The 18,894-nt window shown below is 40.7% G+C and overlaps 1 protein-coding gene across 2 annotated transcripts in view; it reads right to left on the bottom strand.

Moving 5' to 3' along the window:
• Nucleotides 1-18,894, bottom strand: part of prpf3 (PRP3 pre-mRNA processing factor 3 homolog (yeast)) — a 41,817-nt gene that overhangs the window by 11,980 nt on the left and 10,943 nt on the right. Inside the window, exons 3-11 of one of the 2 annotated variants that reach the window (XM_058746179.1) lie at nt 10,767-10,897; nt 9,670-9,825; nt 8,279-8,365; nt 1,454-1,695; nt 1,128-1,246; nt 865-1,052; nt 596-762; nt 275-357; nt 8-151 (exon numbers count right to left, since the gene is read on the bottom strand). In XM_058746179.1, the coding sequence (XP_058602162.1) occupies nt 8-151; nt 275-357; nt 596-762; nt 865-1,052; nt 1,128-1,246; nt 1,454-1,695; nt 8,279-8,365; nt 9,670-9,825; nt 10,767-10,897 (1,317 nt within the window). Of the gene's footprint in view, nt 1-7; nt 152-274; nt 358-595; nt 763-864; nt 1,053-1,127; nt 1,247-1,453; nt 1,717-8,278; nt 8,366-9,669; nt 9,826-10,766; nt 10,898-18,894 lie in introns of both variants that reach the window. The other variant, XM_058746177.1, reaches the window with a different exon arrangement.

The following is an 18,894-nucleotide window of genomic DNA, read 5'->3' on the forward strand; positions in this document are numbered from 1 at the left end:
AATGTACCTTTAGGTTCAGGCGGGGGCATAAGACCCAATCGGACCTTTTCCTGCAACTCTTTCTGGGCTTCTCTGCGAGTTTGTCTCCTCAACTTCTTCTGCTCCTTCTTGGTCAAATACACACCCAGAGTCACTGGCTTATCTGTATCCACTAAGAAAGAGAAGCAAAAAGAGAGAGACAGAAATAGAAACAGAAAAGGTTAGATCAATCTTTTTAAATCCAACCAGTTTCTGTTTGTAGAAGGTTTTGATGTGTGCATGTATGCATCAATACCTGGAGGGGCCATCTGAATTGGGTGTTCAACTAGGTTGGTGACTCCATGCATCTCCACCTCATCAAAATTTGTATGTGCAGATCTGAGAAAGAACAGAAGAAATGTAATAAGACCACTTTCACTAAATTCTGTTATGAATTATCAAACTGTTTCACAGCAAGAAAGTCATATGGCTTTGGAAAGACACAATGGCAAGTAAATGACAAATTTACACTTGGCTCAACCATTTCATTTAAAACCATTTATTTCTAATACAATTTGTCTTACATCATTTATAGTTGTCTACTGACATTTAAAAGCTGAAAGCTGTTGGCTCTTACAGTTCTATGTGGGACGGCAGAATGTAGGAGTCCCACCACTCTATGTAAGGAATCTCCCCCTCTCCCAATTCCTTCTTGGGGGCAATAAGAGCCAGTTTAGTGGAGGCCTGTATGCCTGTCTTCTTGGCAGCCTGAGCAATCTCCATCTGTAGTTTCTCCAACTGAGCCTGATAACAGAAGATAATATTGTTTCTCACTTATTATTGCTCCAAGCCATTTTAATCTATAGTTTTTAAGAATCAAAAATAAAGAGGCATGCTGTTATCCACCTTTGTGCGTATGCGCTGGGCGATCTTCTCAAAGCGTCCCTGTTCATGGAACCTAAACCCTCTCTTGGCTCTCTGTGCAGAGTTGATGGCCACACGTGAGTCAAAGTAAGACGTGGATTCCAGGTCATCACTGGGCTTTTCCTTTAACTGCTGCCGAAACTGTTCCCTCTTCACCGCTCTGATGTTGGCTAAAAAATAAAAACAAAAAACATTAGTAACACCGAAGAGTGAGAGATTCATATTTTTGTGGCAGCACATGGTACCTTTTAGAGTGGGCATACGATGTGTGAGCTCAACTTCTTTCCCACTGGCATCAACAGTTCGTCCAAGCTCATCCAAAATGAGGGGTGTTGGCTTTGTGACCTCACGTGGTTCCACTTTACTGTAAGCAAATATGAGAAAACTTTTAACTTGAATTCTTTTTAGCAATAAATCCTTCCTAAACATTAAAACATATTGCAGTTTAACAAAAATGTTACTAGAAAACATGTTTGTTCCCAGTATTCTTTGTCAGACCAAAAATGTCTACATGCCCTTTCTAAGAATTCTTATTTTTAGATAAATATACAAGATAGTATACAACACTCACGGTGGTGCAATGCCCATGGCGTGCAGGTTAGCCAGGGCTACCAGGTTATGTGGCCCTGTGTTTCCCAAAGCACCCAGAATTCCGGGCTTCATAGCCAGTGTGGACTGGATCTTGGCCTGCAGCTCAGCTGCCTTGCGGGCTTTCTCTATAGCGTCATTCATGAAGTTAGCAGCCTGGGAGGGAGCGATGGACTGGTTCGCACCCACTGCTGGAAGGATGGGATGTGGAGCACTAGAGTCTGTCTGAGAGGGAATCAATCTTGGCTATGGGGTGAGGTAGAAAACAAAAGTTTTGGATTTTTTTTTTTTTTTTTAAACTCAACAAAAACTAGAGCCCTGCAAATTTAGGCCCTAGCCTGGCCCTGGCCCGAGACACTCAGGCCCTAGCCCGGCCGGTGTCCGACAGCTCATCAGAATTAACGGCCCGAGTCCGACCTGAGCCCATTTTTTCCCCCCCTTCTCCCAAAACAGCTTATACTACTGTTTTGGCTATTAAAATAGTTCAGTTTTGTATGTAATGGCAAAATTATTATATTTCGTTTCGTTTTTTCATTAAGTTAATTTAGAAAAACGTTTGGAGCATTTTTGTTCGTTAAATATAAGTTTTTTTTTTTTTTAAAGTAACGGCCAGCGGCAGACAGTGAGCTGATCATAGTCTATGTTTGATCAATTTAGCCTACTCAAATCATCACGACTTGCCTAAAATAAAATTTATAGATATACTAAAACAGTTCAAGCATATAACAATGTTTAAACATTAAACCTGCGCTATAATAATAATGTGCGCTAGCCTACATCCAAGTTTGTGGAAGCTAAAGCGCGCTCTGCAGGACATGGAGGCACCAGCTCAAACACTTGCATTTTTTTTTTCAGTGGAAACAATTTAAAATAGCCTATGCTGTAATTTTTTTCTGATAAAGATAAGAGTAATACATCATTCGGAACTGTAAAGGGTCTACTTTTATTTGTGTGCACTCACAATATCAACAAAACGTTGTGCTTTTATAAAACAAAGAAAACAAACATGATGCACTTTCTGCCGTCTCGTCTTGAACAGGCGCGCTTCACAAAAATGAACCAAAGCTGAGCAAATACACCTATAGAACCCATCTATAGAAAGCATTAAATTACCACTTAGCGAAATAAAAAAAATCGAAAACAAATACTCTTATATTATAATCTTAATCCATAAAGATGCATTTCTCTCTAAAGGCGCATCTAATGAGGAGACGGCCAGTCAGGTTCAGCAACTTCATCCTTGCGAAACGGACTCAGAAAACACTAGTTTATCAGTAGGCTAAATAATTCAAATATCTCCTTACTATTTCTCCCGGACACATTCATGGTAATTATGTTTGCTGGGGCTTTGTGGCAAGCTTTAGGGTGAATACCATTTCTCTGTCATACCCCTTCCCCTTCCCCTACCCCTACCCCTTCGTCTTACCCCTAGCCCTTGTCCCTCGAAACCGAGTGATAAGCGCTAGGGGTGAAAACATACCCCTATGAAATGAGACACCACTTGGTTACGGTTACGTCATCATACACCGCCGCTAGCTAGCTGCTATGTCACCAGAGCCGACAAGTGTTGATCACAAACTTTGGATCGTTTTACAAACTTGTTAAAACTCTAGACATGCATGGAGTCCATTCAAGGCTAGTCTGCGGGACTGTTGTGCAAATCAGCAATAGTTAGCGTAGCAAACTAGCGATTTTTTAAAATGTTTCAATTAAGAACATGGTTGCAAATATATATGTACAGGACTGTCTAGAGCACAAAACAAGACTGTCGTAATTTTTAAATAAATTAAGCCGAAAATACTTGATGATCTGGCCGCCATTGTTGCCGGTTGCACAGTGTGTTCTGGGTATCCCTTGGTTTCAAGTAAGCTCGCGAAAACGAGAATTGCCCTTACTCTCACGTGAACGCGCAAAACTAAGGGGAAGGGGTAAGACAGAGAAATGGGATTCACCCTTAGCCTATTGCGTGCATTTGAACGCAGAACTCTTCAGCTGTGCTGAAGTCACTTGCGCTCGCTGCTGCTGTGGGACAAACACCATCGAGCCACTCTCGGCAGCACGGTCTCCTGTTGTTTCCACCAGTGCTGCAATTTTTTTTTTTCCCCCCCCCATCACTAATTTATGGATATCTAAAATATAAAAATAAAGAGAAACCTAAAACAGGGCCGACGCCCGGCCCGCGTCTGAACTACGACTCATAGAAATTGGCCAGAGGAGAACTGGCCCCCCGACTGAGCCTGGTTTCTCCCAAGGTTTTTTTTTCTCCATTCTGTCACAGAGGGAGTTTTGGTTCCTTGCCGCTGTCGCCTCTGGCTTGCTCAGTTGGGGACACTTAATTTCTAGCGATTATCGCCGATTTGATTGCACAGATATTTAAACTAAACTGAGCTAGACAATGACATCTCTGAATTCAATAATGAAATGCCTTTAACTGAAAATTGAGTGTTTAATCTTACCATTATACATTACTGACACTCTATCTTTCAATTTGATACTGTTAAGTGCTTTGACACAATCTGTATTGTTAAAAGCACTATATAAATAAAGGTGACTTGACTTGAAAATTGGCCCGAAGCCCGGCCCTAGGGATGTAAAAAAGTCAGGGCGTGTCGGGCCCGGGCCGAAATGCAGGGCTCTAGCAAAAACCCTGTTAATTGGATGGTAATTCCAAAAATATATATATTAATAATTAAAAATTTATAATTGTTGACTGCTTAAAGAAATTAAAATTACTAAACTGAAAGTGAAAGTACACCACTACAATGGTCTCTTTACTGTTCTCATACAAATAAAATTGCTAGGTCTTACGTGTAAACCTGCATTTAATGTCTAACAAGAAATATTTTAGAAAAATAGTGTATTTTACTCAGAATCAATGTTCCCTCTAAGCTGCGCGCGCGCGCATGGCTGCTCACTTCTTCCGCCATGGTCGTGCACACGCAAAAATGAGATGGGAAAGCCATTTTATTGAATTCTAGTAAAAGCGAAAGAATTGCAATGCTCGGGCAAACTGCTATACTGTTGATATCGCTATAGAGTTAGAGCCGGTGAATGCCGTTTCATAGAAAGTGATGTGCGCCAAACGAGTCTCTGTAGAAATCGAATACTTCAATGGTTGCAGACGAAATAGCTCAAATTGAGAGCCAACGCAAACGCAATGACGTGAAATAAAATGTTTTTTTAAAAAAGAGTGGCTTGATTAAGTGGTGGAAATAGTGGATGATGGGCACAGAACGGTAACAAAACTCAAGAGACATTTACAGTCTCACACAGGTGTATTGTGAAAACTGTACTTCATAGGGATGTTTAGATAGCTATATAAGAAAACATTCACTTTTTAAAAAAATATTTAGCTTACAGTTCTCAGTTTAAATGTTTCAGTTTGTTTTGATATTATATTATATAAGGTCTATTATGTTAGGTCTATATTATAAACCTAATAAATAATGGACCTTGTTTTTTTTTTTAATGGAGTCTCTTCTACAGAAAAAAAAACAAAATATATATTGCGAAATATTATTGCAATTTCTAATATTGGTTTCCTATTTTAATGTAATTAAAAATATAATGCATTCCTGTGAATCATAGCTGAAATTTCAGCATCATTACTCCGGTCTTCAGTATCACATGATCCTTCAGAAATCACTCCAATGTGCGGATTTATTATCAGTGATTCTTTGATGAATAAAAAGAACAGCATTTATTCAAAATAGGAATATTTTCTAACAATATAAGTGTTTACTATCACTTTTTATCCATTTAATACATCCTTGCTGAATAAAATTCATTACTTTAAAAAAAAAAAAAAAAAAAAGTACTGACCCCAAAATCTTGAATAGTAGTGTACATTGTAACAATTTCTATTTTGAATAAACACTGTTCTTTTAAACTTTTTATTCAAAGAATCCTGAAAAAGTATCACAGGTTTAAAAAAAATATTACGCAGCACAACTGCTTCCAACATTGATTATAAAGCAGCATATTAGAATGATTTCTGAAAGGATCGTGTGACACTGAAGACTGGAGTAATGATGCTGAAAATTCAGCCTTGCTTTACAGGAATAAATGTTATTTTAAAGTATATTAAAATAGAAAACTTTTATTTTAAATTGCAATAATATTTCAAATAAATACAGCCTTGATGAGCATAATAAACTTTATTGATCCCAAACATTTGAATGGCAGTGTATTATACTGTAAAAAAAATATTCTCAGGTAACCTAAAATGTACATCAAGCGTCAAATCAAATATAAATAGCACATTAAAGTTAAAAGTTACACACTTTTTTTGTGTGTGTACTGTGCGCTGTACAGGTCTGGTATAAAGAATGTTTTTGCTCAGGTGGCCGAAATGTCCACCCCAATAGAGAAAAGTTTTGCTCAGAAAGAAAAAGAATTTGAGGGAACATTGCTCAGAACTAGGGCTTTGCAATTAAATCGCATGCGATTGTCATGCGCATCTCATCAATAATGCGGCATTCCAGGCAACCCGTAACCCGTGTTTTTCCATCCTTCTACCCGTGAAAGTGCACTGGAACAGCAGTCAAACCCGTGACTTCCCACCCGTGAACTCGTACTAGATCGATGTGCTCCCAGTTCCGCGCTCTGACGTCACATAGCCGGCAAAACAACAACGGCAGCCCCTACGGATGCGGTGTTTATGCAAGTGGTACACGGTAGAGGGCTGCATTGGGTTTGGGCTCCCGCAGGACCCAACGCAAATCTCGCAGGAGCGGGCGATTTTACCTTTGCTGCGGGTGGGAGTGGGCGGTCAGAAATTTTCGCGGGAGACCCGCAGGGAACGGTGTGATTTGGTGTGTAATAGAAATGGAGTCAACTTAAAGCTGCTGTTTACATGACAAAAGCAAAGCAAGGCAAATCAGACATCTGGAAACAATTCTCAATTGTCACTGAAAAATAATGGGAAAGAGTTAAACTTCGTAAGTTGCGATAAATGTGCACAAGGACATAAATCTGGCACCTCTGCCCTGAGGTGACATACCTATTTTCTAAGTTCTATCTGTGTGTTTATTTACTTAAGTTAAAGTTATTTCATATTTTGCTTTGGCTTATTTAGCATACTTAAACTGTTTGTTAACAGTTAAGGTCATTGCACACTGAGTCCGAAATTTTTGCGTGCGTTTTTCCGATTTTTCGTATTCCTCATCCTTTCCTATGAAAATGCATGCTACGGATGCGAAAAAGCAGAAACTCAAACCTGATCCGATTTTTTTTTTTTATGAAGGACGAAAGTTTCGGAGGCAGTGTGTGACAATGTGTATTTATTTTTTAACGTGTGAAAGTTTCGGACTGGGTGTGAAATGACCTTTAAACAGTTTGTTTAGTAATTCATTGGGTGCTTCTGTATCATGCAGTAGGCTACTTTTAAAAACTGAGGTACTGCTATTTGTGCTTTTGTTTTAACGGTTAATGTTTAATAACGCTAATAAAAAAAATACCCAATGTTTTTGTCAGGTGTGGTGCTTTGGTTTAGCATTACTTCATCTTATTTAAACGCAATCATGTTTAAATCCTGCTATTCTGGATGGTAAGTTGAACGAATATTTGAGTATTTGTGTGGCCAACATTTTTTTACAAGCTCTGAGAGAAAGTCCGCGGGAGCGGGCGGGAGTGGACACAAACATTGCGGGCGGGACCGGAACACGCAGGTTGCGGGAGCGGGCGGTCCTGGTCAGAAATTCAGTGGGAGCGGGCGGGTGCGGGTTTAAGAAAACAGTCTCTAGAGCAGGGCTCTAGTACACGGTGAGAAATAGACTTTAGGACAATATAACGTTGTAATATAATAATAATAATATAATAATAAATAATACACGATTATGTATTACAATGTTATCTGTCTGAAACGATAAGCATGTCGCGAAAGTATATCGCCACATGGAAATGTTGCGCATAGCTAACGTACGGTCTGCCATGCTGGTTTGTTTACATCTAGCTACCACAATTCCTTGCGCTCAGGCAGTTTGGCGTGACTTGCCTGGAACGCTACAAAGTCGTGAGTCGTGGTTTGAAGTCGTGACTTACGGGCTCATTAAATCTCCATCACCTGCTTTCAGATGGAGCGGCAGTTAATACACTGAGCCGTCGTTCACTGACAAGCTAGGCAATATCGCGTTCATTATCGCAGGCTAATGAACGCGATATTTCCTAGCTTGTCAGTGAACTACGGCTCAGTGTATTAACTGCCGCTCCATCTGAAAGCAGGTGATGTAGATTTAATACTAAATCACGGAACCGGCTTTACTGACGAGATGTTCCGGAACATCTGTGCATGCGTGCGTTCACACACAACCCATAATGATCCCGTAAAGACACATGACATTTCATGTGACGTGTATAATGCGCCGTGCACCATTTCACTAAAGTGGCGAACAATTTCAGATTCAGCGCGGATAGTGAGGAGCTTCATTCCAGTTTACACATTTTTTGTCGTGTGAATGTTGATCTGCCTTCAAAACAACCGGTAAAACAGTTGCACGATAAAGTTCGTCATCACTACGACACACCCTTTACGGCATTGATCTGGCTTTTGTTCACACAGTGCTCGTTCCGGGACTGAACCTGGCAATGTTACTAGGTCCCCAACCCGGGATCGATCTCGGAATTAATCCCGGGACGTGTTTGCCTTCACACAGAAGGCACTCCGGCAATTTTATGGGACCAACGTGCAGTGTGAAAGGCGTTTTATTCTATTGCACTCCACTTTTTTTTATTCCCTAGTGCTTTTCTAAATACACAAATCCTACAAGCCAATCATAAAACAAGTTCTTGGTATTGTTTTTTTTTTTACCTGCACGACAGGGACAGGAGCCACAAAACTTAGCTGTTTCTTTCTCTCCTCAATCTGGCGCGTGGCTGCTTCCATCATTTGCTTGATCTGAAGATACGATATCACAGATAGTATTAAGACTGGTGCAGGCAGTACATAAAAAAAAAAAAAAAATTACGAGCTATTCTTTCATACTTGTGCAGCACTAAGCAATATCAGTTTTATTCAATCAAGTCATTATATGTTCTGAGTATTACAGTGATCACACTTCATTTTATTAAATGGTTAAAGGTGCCACAGAATGCATTGATACAATATTTTAAATTGTTCTCTGATATCTACATAGAAGGTATGTGGGTTAGGTAAGGGCAAAAATTCTCCAGAAACGGTTTTACATGTGCATTTACAAACCTAAGATTTCTCCCTAGAATGAAATGGTCTTTGGCTTATTTGGAAGGGTCATGAATAATAATGTTGAGCTCTGCTCTGATTGGCTGTTTCACAGCGCGCCTCATTTCAGTAGCTCACACAGCAGGAAGGAAGCACAAGGAGGAAAATATATATATTTCAATACTTTCTCTCGCAGTTATATCATCGGGTAGTTATACTGTATATAAAATGCGGGAATCAGGGAGACGCTATTAATATGCGGGGCACTGAAACTGCTTTCAAATGCACGATCGCTTTTTACTTTCACTTTCGCTTTGGAGATTCGCGATTGCACAAACTCTGTTTATACTATGGCGCTACAGTACTTGCCACACATTTCATAAGATCAGATGCTTGTCAGTGGTGCTCAGGATCTGCAAATAATTCGCCATCATCCTCAGTCATCTCTCCTTACTCTGTTTATGTGGTAAGTAAAATCTTATGTACTGCAATGTAACCGGCTACCGCTAGCAAGGAGCTAACCATGTCCCTTTAGTGGCTCGCGTTATTTTATTAGAATGCGTTATTTGCTTTCCGTGCCTTTCTGAATACAGACACAAACTCATCCCTGCACAGCCTGGAACATAACATTAATTTCCATGATCTGCCATTTTCACAATACCTGCAGAACTTCTGATGGTTCGGCTGGCGGCTGGCCTTGAACATGGGCTGGTATATGCAAATGTTGGGGGCGTAACTATTAGTGATCCCGACTGTTGTGCCACAGTCGGTGTTATGTTCGGATTCGCCTATTTTTCAGTGGTCGTTTTTATTCACGAGATTTACATAAGGAGGAGGAAACAATGGTGTTTGAGGCTCACGGTATGTCATTTCCATGTACAGAACTCTTATTAATCAACTATGCCAAGGTAAATACAGTTTTCCATTCTATGGCACCTTTAACATCTTATTACAGTGTATGTGTTCCATCAGATACTTCTGTGTCTACCTTTACTGATGGTGTGTCTGTATATGCATGTTACCTGCATTTTGGTGAGCATGCCAGGACTCTCTGTAGGGGGTCCAGGTAAAACAGCTGGTTCCTCCACTTCCTCAAAGCGAGGCACCCTCTTCTTCTTTACCGCAGATTCCACACTGTCTCCATCCTTCACTCCTTCCACTTCATCTCCAAACACTTCCTAAATATAGAAAGATACGGAAAAATAGAACAGAAGAAAAAGACAAGACATCCAGTCAGAGAAAGGTTACTTAACCATGACTTCTACCTTATATTAAGTGTCAGTTTTAGGGGTGGGTGTTATACCAGTAGACATGAGACCAAATCTTTCAGCCGGTAGAGAATTTGGACTATCGTTTCACGGTTACATTTCCATGCTGCGCCATCACAAAAGCTTGTCATCTAAATGCATGCAGGGCTGCAGTTTAAAAGAGTGATTTTAAATCTTTTGTGCACAATAAGCAGCCTACATTTTGGTATGTTTGATTAACATTAATGTTAATAAAACAACGAAAGAGATCATTTCTCGCTGCTCTATTATGAACCCTATTAATTTAAATCATATTTCTTATTTCTAGTGCTTGAAGCTTTTAGGAGTATTTTGTGTATTTTTTTGCTTGTAATTTATTCTTTTTTTTATTTTTTCTTTACTTGTGTTAGTTAAGCTACTATTAGTTTTTTGTGATATTGAACAATTTCACAATTGTGAAACAGCTAAGTCTTGGGGCAATATTGTGATATTGTGACGAGAATAATGAGAATCGTATAAAATGTTGATTTCACAAAAACCTTAAATAACTATTTCGTGACATAAGATTTGGGTCATATTGCCCACCCCTATTCAGTTTCAGAAAAAAAACTGACTCAATTTATGCAAAACTGCCCATTTTTTTACTGCTGTGTTTTTACAATCAACAGCACTGACACAGCATACATGCAAACAAGAATCCAGGATTTAGCCATGTACACTGTGAAACATTAGCTTAAGAATAGCCAGAATGAATTGTTACCCCCAGGTAAAGTATGAGCAGTGTGAAATGAGAAACAAGATCCCACAATAACTAGTTCAAATGTGAAAAGCCCTTCAGAAACCATAAATTTAGGAGGCCCACAAAACTTTACCTTCAGCTCTCTTTTGCGGTTCTTCTCTCCTGCTCCTTTATTGCCACGGGAGTTTCTACTTTCCTCAAGAGCTTCAAACAGACGCTCAACAAAGCTGCTTGCTGAATCATCAAGAAACGGCCTTAGCTGGTCTAAAAGAAGAAAAATGGATCAGTTTTAATGAAAAGAGCCTCATGGAATTCTCAGCTGCATTTAAAAACACACAATACGAGTAATTCTACACATAAACAGTGTTGCCATTTTTTTCAAGTGCCACCAACACCAGTTGTAAACATCCCACACATCATCGTAATCTACATAAATTATTACTACTTTACAATGACATCACAAACAGGTGTACAATAAAGATGAATGAATATATGTAAATCAGTTGCCTACTGTTTAGTGCAATTATCAAATAAAGAATGTGTTATCGTTTCAAAAAGTAATAAAATATTTGTCAATTTCAGTGTTATGTAAATTCATTACTGTAAATAAATTCTTGACCTTAAATACCATTCGATTAAATTGTTTTTAATATTATGCTATGAGGCTCTGGATAATATATAATAGATCACCTTTCTGGTGATCACGTTACATTTACAAATCTTTGTAATGGGGTAATTTTTGTCTCTAATCACATCTTTAATTTAAAATCTTTAAAGGGCACCTATTATGCCCCTTTTTACAAGATATATATAAGTCTCAGGTGTCCCCAGAATGTGTCTGTGAAGTTTCAGCTCAAAATACCCCACAGATCATTTATTATATTATTTTGAAAATGACTATTTGAAACACACTGTTTTTGTGCATGTCTCTTTAAATGCAAATGAGCTGCTATTCCTCGTCCCCTTTTCCAGAACAGGGCAGTGCCATTACAGATCGTATCTCAGATCTCTGCCAAAAACAACCCATCTGTTTAGTTTTGATTATTACGTCTATCTCGCTAAAATCATGCGTTTTAAAGCCATATCAGTTTAAAGTTCTGATATATATGGTTTTCTGAGTACATACATCCGAAGCAGCGCACAGAAAGCGGCTATCACACGGCGTGCGAGTACTAAAATTTCTCTTTGACACACAAGTTAAAAACACGCATAAGTTACAAAAACACAGTCAGTTCTGTCTGTGAAGTTAAACAGCTGGGAAAGAAATCGCATGTTTATATTAGATCTATGTATTAAATGAAAGTTGAAATATGAAAGTTTTCGCTGCTAGAGGGCGTGTATTCAAAATAAACAAAGAAACAAAGGCATAGTTTGATGATGCCGTGACGGAGTGTGGAATCATGGGACTTCATCCCCACAGCTGATGCAATCCGACAGAAAATAAAATAAAAGCAAGAAAAAAAAAAAAAAAAAAAAAATCACTCACTGCTCTGGACTGAACAACTTCTTTAGCTGTAATAAGAAAACATTTCTTACGTTAATGCTGCTTTTAAATGCTCTAGCGTGAAGATAAACATGGCAGATTGTGTGCGGCTCACTCAGGGCAGGGTCTCGGCTAAAGGGCAGTGTCTGTCAACAATCGTAGGTGGGGCTGGTCACACTTTATGGATTCTGTGATCGGTAAGCTCTGAGACACTGCTTATGATTTATGTGGATTTAAAAAAAAGCGGGCAGATTTTTATCATTATTGGGTGGTTGTGTACATACACTGCCAACACACATTTATGTTCAAACATGTAAGAGTGAATTTTGCATAATAGATGCCCTTTAATTGATGTTTAATGTTAATTAAGTTAATGTTTTTCATTTTACAGAATGTGTCAGATTTAACCACAGCTGTTAATTAATATTTCATTGAGGTTCAAATGAAAGTAAACTAAGATACACTTGTATAAAATATGAGGTTTCGTCTGCTGATTCCAATATTGATTTTGGGCAAGTTACTCATGTCTTGCTCAATATTCTCCAACCATTTTTGTTCCCAGGCCTAAAAACATTCTCAAATCTGTATAAATCTAAAAGCAAAATCCTAAAACATAGTAATGATAATAAAAAAGATGTCACAGTAAGGACCTCTTCATTAGTGAGTGCGTAAATATGAAGTGCAAGAAATTTTCTACCAATTCCAAATAAATAGGAAGCCTCTTATATATTAACAAGTAATCAGAATCAGAAAGAGCTTTATTGCCTATTTTATAGTATGCTTGCGCATACAAGGAATTTGTTTTAGTGACATAAGCTTCCAGTACACAGAGACAAGAACACACAGACAATAAACATAAGATGAGAATAAAAAAAAAAATACACATGTAAATATAAAGACAAAAATTTAAAAGTAAATAAATTAGCCCAAGCGCCGATCTAAACTGTGTCTAACATGCCGTCTTTCTGTGAAAAAGTTGATGTAAGCTTGGCATGACAGAGTCGTGCCCTCTGTCAGCGCAGACCGCCAAGCTGCCCGATCTTTCACAAGGTGATGACTTCGGTCAGGGTTGATGTTAAAGACATTCATGTCCCGCTTGACGACATCCTTAAAGCGGAGCTTGGGTCAGCCGTGAGGGCGATGTCCAACAGCTAACTCCCCATGGAAGATGGACTTTGGGATTTTGACATTCATCCGGCATGCGGCGCACATGGCCGATCCACCTGAGACATCTCCTCCAGATCGTGGTGTACATGTCAATGCTGTTAGTGAGCTTCAGCACGGTGGTGTTCGGGACCCGATCCTGTCATGACAGGCCAAGGATCTGTCGTAAACAACGGAAGTGAAAAGCATTAAGCTTGTGCTCCTCCCGCCGCTATGTAGCACACAGAATTCATATACGCGCACCTTTACTTTGAGAGATGGGTGGCTGTTGTTCCAGACATGAGACTGAAGTCGCCCAAAGGTTGTTGAGGCATGACCGATCCTGGTATTCAGTTCAGTTTGCTGTCAGGGTTGAGCCGAGATAGAAAAATTTCTCAACAACCGACAGCACTGTGCCGTTGATGGTGACGTGAGGGGAAGCAGGAACGTTCTGAGCCATCACCACTCTTACTGAGGCTTATGGGGAGTCTGAGCTCTGAGCAGGCAGCGGCAAAAGAATTGCACATCTCCTGAATTTCTTGTTCAGTGTGAGCCACAAAGGCAGCGTCGTCTACGTAGAGCAACTAGCACACAAGGACGCGCTTCACTCTGGTTCTGGCCCCCAGACGAGCCAGGCTGAAGAAGTTGCCATCACACCTGGTGTGCAGCAGAACCCCACCCGGATCCGGAAACGCCCGTCGCAGCACAGCCGAGAAATAGATGCCAAACAGGTGGGAGCGAGGACACACCCCTGCTTTACGCCGCAGCTAGGGCTGTCACGATAACTACTTTTTGTTGTGCGATATATTGCACCAAAATTAATTGCGATAAACAATATTATTGTCATTTTAAGACAATTTTATTTCACTTATGTAATTACAGTATGACAATATAATAGCATAATAATGCAAGTACACTCTTTCAAAGAACATTTTATTCTTAAGAATATTTAGACATTGGAAACGGAATGTGAAAAAAATGCGCGCTAAATAAATAAAACAAATACCGGCTCATTCACGTTAATAGGCTCTCCTCTCTCATTCGGCTTAAAGCCAAAATGTTCCCACACCGGAGCTGAAGATTGCGGCTTTGAAACCAAGTCCATTGGGACTTGTTCTTAACTGGCTGTAGTTGTCACGAAACACTTTATAAAGCAGTGGGTTCACGAATTCTCTTCACCTGTCGCTGTCCGCTCTGTGTGCGTGTGTGTGAGGGAGACGCTGCCTAGGCCCCGCCTCCGCCACAGAGAGCAGAAGAGATGACAGAGGCAGCACGATCGACTAAAATGTTGGTGATATTCATTTTTATGTAAAAAAAAAAATATATAATCATTTTTTTTAATTATAAAAAAATGATCAGTCGCAATATAAATCGCGGCACCAAAAATGATCGCGCTCATTTCCATATATCGTGCGATAAGTCGATATATCGACTATCGCGACAGGCCTAGCCGCAGCAGACATCAAACTCATTTGAGCGGGCACCGTTGAACTGTACGGTTGCCCGCATCCCGTCATAGAAGCCTTGGAGTATTGCCAAAAGAGTTGCCAGACAACCGAGTCGCTGCAGAACGTGGAAGAGACCAGAGCGACTCACATAATTGAAAGCCTTAGGTCAGCTCGACAAACACCACGTACAATGGACATTGCTGTTCCACACACTTTTCCTGAAGCTGGCGTACCGAGAAAATCATGTCCAAGGTCGAGCGACCAGCACGGAAGCCGCACTGACTCTCCGGCAGCACCTGGTCAGCAACGCAATGCAGTCTTGAGAGGATTGCACGGGATTTTGCCGGAAGGCTAAGGAGCAAGATGCCTCGATAGTTGTTGCAATTCTGCCGGTCACCCTTGTTTTTATAAAGAGTGATGTTGGCATTCTTGAGTTCGCTAGGGATTTATTTGTTCTGCCAACAGCGTCGAAACAAGCAGTGAAGCCGCCTGACCAACACTGCCCTGCCACACTTCAGCAGCTCCGCTGGAATTCCATCGCTGCCCGGTGAGTTGTTATTCTTCATAGCTGCAATCGCATGCTCGATTTCCATGGTTGAAATCTCTGCATCCAGCTCTTTAAAGAAAGAAAGTTGTGGTACAGCAGCAGAAACAGCGTTCAAATCGGCGTCCACAGGAGTGCCATGCAGCAAGCTGTAATACTCAACCTATCTACCAAGCTGGCCTGGGAGGTTGTTGACGATGGTGCCATTAGTGGCTCGCAAAGGTGCTGTTTTTTTTCACTGTAGGACCCAGTGCCTCATTGATGCCGCTGTACATGCCGCGTATGTCCCCAGTACTTGCACACCGTTCTACCTTCTCACTAAGGTCCTGCCAGTACTGCTCGTAGGCCTGGCGTGTGAGACGCTTGACGTCAGTGAGTGAGTGATGGTGGAATCGTTTCTATCTTGGAGAACACAGAGACGGGCAGCACGCTTGTTAGCAAGGGCCGGGAGCAGAGTAGCAGAGCTTGCAAGGAACCAATCCAGCTGTTTCCTTCTACAAAACCCGAAGACCTCAGATGCAGCCTCCGTCATGGAACCTCTTAGCTCGGCCCAGGTGTTTTCAGGAGTGTCGTTAACTCTGAAGTGAAGGCCCTCCATACGTGCACAGAATCTTGCCACGTATTCATGTTTCCGCATCAGCTCAGTGTTTTTTGCTTTGGAGTGGCACTGTGAATCTTCTTTGGGGTGAGTTTTAGAGTGCAGCGGACAAGGGTGTGGTCGGTGTCACAGTCTGCAGAGTGTATGCTCCTGTACCTCTTGATAGCATTGAGTTGGGGCCTCCTGACAATAATGTGATCGAGTTGGTGCCAATGTTTGGACCGGGGGTGCATCCAGGTAACCTTGGATCTGATAGGTCCAGATGAAAAGGAACCTGGTAAGCATAGGCCATGAACAGCGCATAACTCAAGGAGACGTTGGCCGTTGTCATTGATGCTACCAATCCCAAAATCACCCAAGACCGGCCTCCAGGCAGTGACATCCCCTCCAACTCTGGCGTTGCAGTCCCCAAGCAGAAATAGATCATTACCCAACAACCAAGTCTCGCTTATAGCAGCAATATCCACTCTGAGGCGAGATAGTCCGCAGTCAATGACTGCTGATTTCCGAGGAGCACTGTTGAGGTCTGTTGGAGTGCACTCCAAGACTTCTGATGTTCAAGCCCGCCAATGTCAAAGAAGAGAAGGCAGTCGCAGAATGTCAACCTGACCGCGCCTGCCTTGCACGCGTGTCCTGCCGAGCAACGACAGCCCTTGAGTGCAAGGGCTCCCGATTTGCCAGTCGCTGAATATGTATATGACTCTCCATGCATGCTATATCACCGAGTGCCGGGGCAGAGTGCAGAAGACTGATGTTTGCCCAGGACAACCGCCTTTCTCTGGGTCCTGCACCACTACATCCGACGGAGTGCAAAGCACGACAGTCAAGAGCAACGCAGGATCGCCCCAGTAGCCTACTAACTTAGCCTAATACTCGCTGACCGTTGTCTTGCTAAGGATCATCCGCCCACCGATGAAGCTGTGGTAGACCAACCAGGAAACGTTCCAATGCTCTACAACAGCTGCCAACTCCTGCTGCCGAGTTGACATCTACTATTTGACCCATAGCTGGGAGGCATAGAGGGGTACTGTCACTTGCCCATGGTGAGCCCCTATGACTCGTGGTAGGGCGGGGTCGTCTTACTCGCCCATACAGGTCCGTTAGACCTGCCCACTGCTAGTACAATTTAGATTTTTTTAATCCTGTAAGATAATCTTTTAAATATTAATCACCTCACATTTTTCCCAAACTCTTCTATAAGAATGATAATGCAATCTCGCAGCGCACACACAATGCCAAGTGCTTTTGCAGTGCCAGGTCTCGCAAAATCCCTGGTAGCCCTTCGGGCAGGTACTCTTCAGATTTTGGTAGCCCGAAAATTAATTTAACTAGCCCGAATTAAAAAAATTACTATTTTATTATTATTATTATTTTTTTTAAATATAGAAAATCAGATAGGAGTTTAAATGTCAATCAAAAATATTTTCAATACACAAATATCAACAAATATGAAGGAAGGAATTTTATTTCACTATTTACAGGGTATCTGCAGAATTTTTAAAAATATATTTAAGGCAATTTATGACCCATTTTAAGAGCTGCACAAGTAAAACGAACACAGAATGAGCGGGGTTGGACAATGTCTATGGTAACATACAGTTTTGAGCCATAAAATTACATGATTTACAGTTCAGATACAGGTTTTCACAAAAACAAAATTCTTATACAACAGCGTTTCAGGCTATAGACCGTTTTTATGAAAAGGGATCAATCAAGCATATAAATTATGTTAATTTAAAACGTATAAATATTACTGTCTTAATTGTTTAGATTTTTAGAAGGCACATCAACTTCTTTCTCATTTACAACTCTTATGTTTTTACGCAGCAAACACATGAGTTGATATTTGCATTGATCTGACCATAAACAGCAAGAAAGGCTTATTGGAAATGCAGATTCACTCTCTGCCACGAGGTGGCGCTTTAGGAGCGCAGAAATATTGCGGTTTCCCCGGAAACGCTGTACACAAAGCAGCTCTGCGCTCATAAACTCTGCTTTATCAGAAATTATAGGTAAAATGAAATTAAAATGCCAACGACACGTTTCTGAGGACAGTCGGTTACCTTCAGATACATTCACATAAAGACATCCATGCCGCGTTTTGACTTGAAATGTGCATCGCTCATTATTTATTCAATGACATCATTGCCTTTTGAAGTTTAATCCTGCGGTATCGCGACTCTTGTCTTTCCGTCCCCAACTGTAAGACCTCTTGAAATTATAATTAAGACATTTCTTATACCATTTAACGTATTTAAAACTTTTTATGGCCTTAATTTTGATACAACTCACTTTCAGAGTTTATAAGGACTTATAAGGGAGATCTGTATTTAAGGAGCCCGTCGGGCAGGCGGTGATACATTTTGGTAGCCCGACTGGAAAACACAATAGCCCCGGGACGTCGGGCTAGCGATTTTGCGAGCCCCGAGTGCGTATGTGATGCATAGTTTTTCCATGCTCATGTTAACGGATTTGAGCGTTCACACTGCACACGGTTGGGGTGCATTCCAGGAGCAGTGCGTCTGCAGCAGCGCAGAGATAGTTTCTGCACAGAGTCTATTTTTGCTGCGTTGTAAGCGCTGTTACTTACTAATTGAAGTAACAGCGCTTTGTTTGCGGTAAATGTGAACATGGATTGACACAACAATGTAGTTATTATTACACCATAAAAGCATATAATTAAAGTCTACTGTGTTTCATAGTCAACACATAGGCTATGGCTTTTTGGCTAGGTTTAAAGAAAAAGAGCACTTTTAGATAAACAAGGCAAAAATAGATGGCACTCGTGTAGGTAGGAAAACAAAGTTCTTTATGAACCACTGCATGTAATAAAGATTTGAATGCAAAAGAAAAGGCAGTAGAGATGACTGTTTCTGTCAATGGTAAGAATTTATGTTTGTGATAAGAAAAGTAGTTTAAATGTTTTGTCATTTGCTTGCTTGAGCAACTTAATATATAAATCTAGGAGTAAATGCAAAAGTAAAAAACACTGAATAATGTGTTTCATATATTTATTGTTTAAACATGTACAGTGGGGGAAAAAAT

Source organism: Onychostoma macrolepis, chromosome 16, assembly GCF_012432095.1.
Source record: "Onychostoma macrolepis isolate SWU-2019 chromosome 16, ASM1243209v1, whole genome shotgun sequence".
NCBI lineage: Eukaryota > Metazoa > Chordata > Actinopteri > Cypriniformes > Cyprinidae > Onychostoma > Onychostoma macrolepis.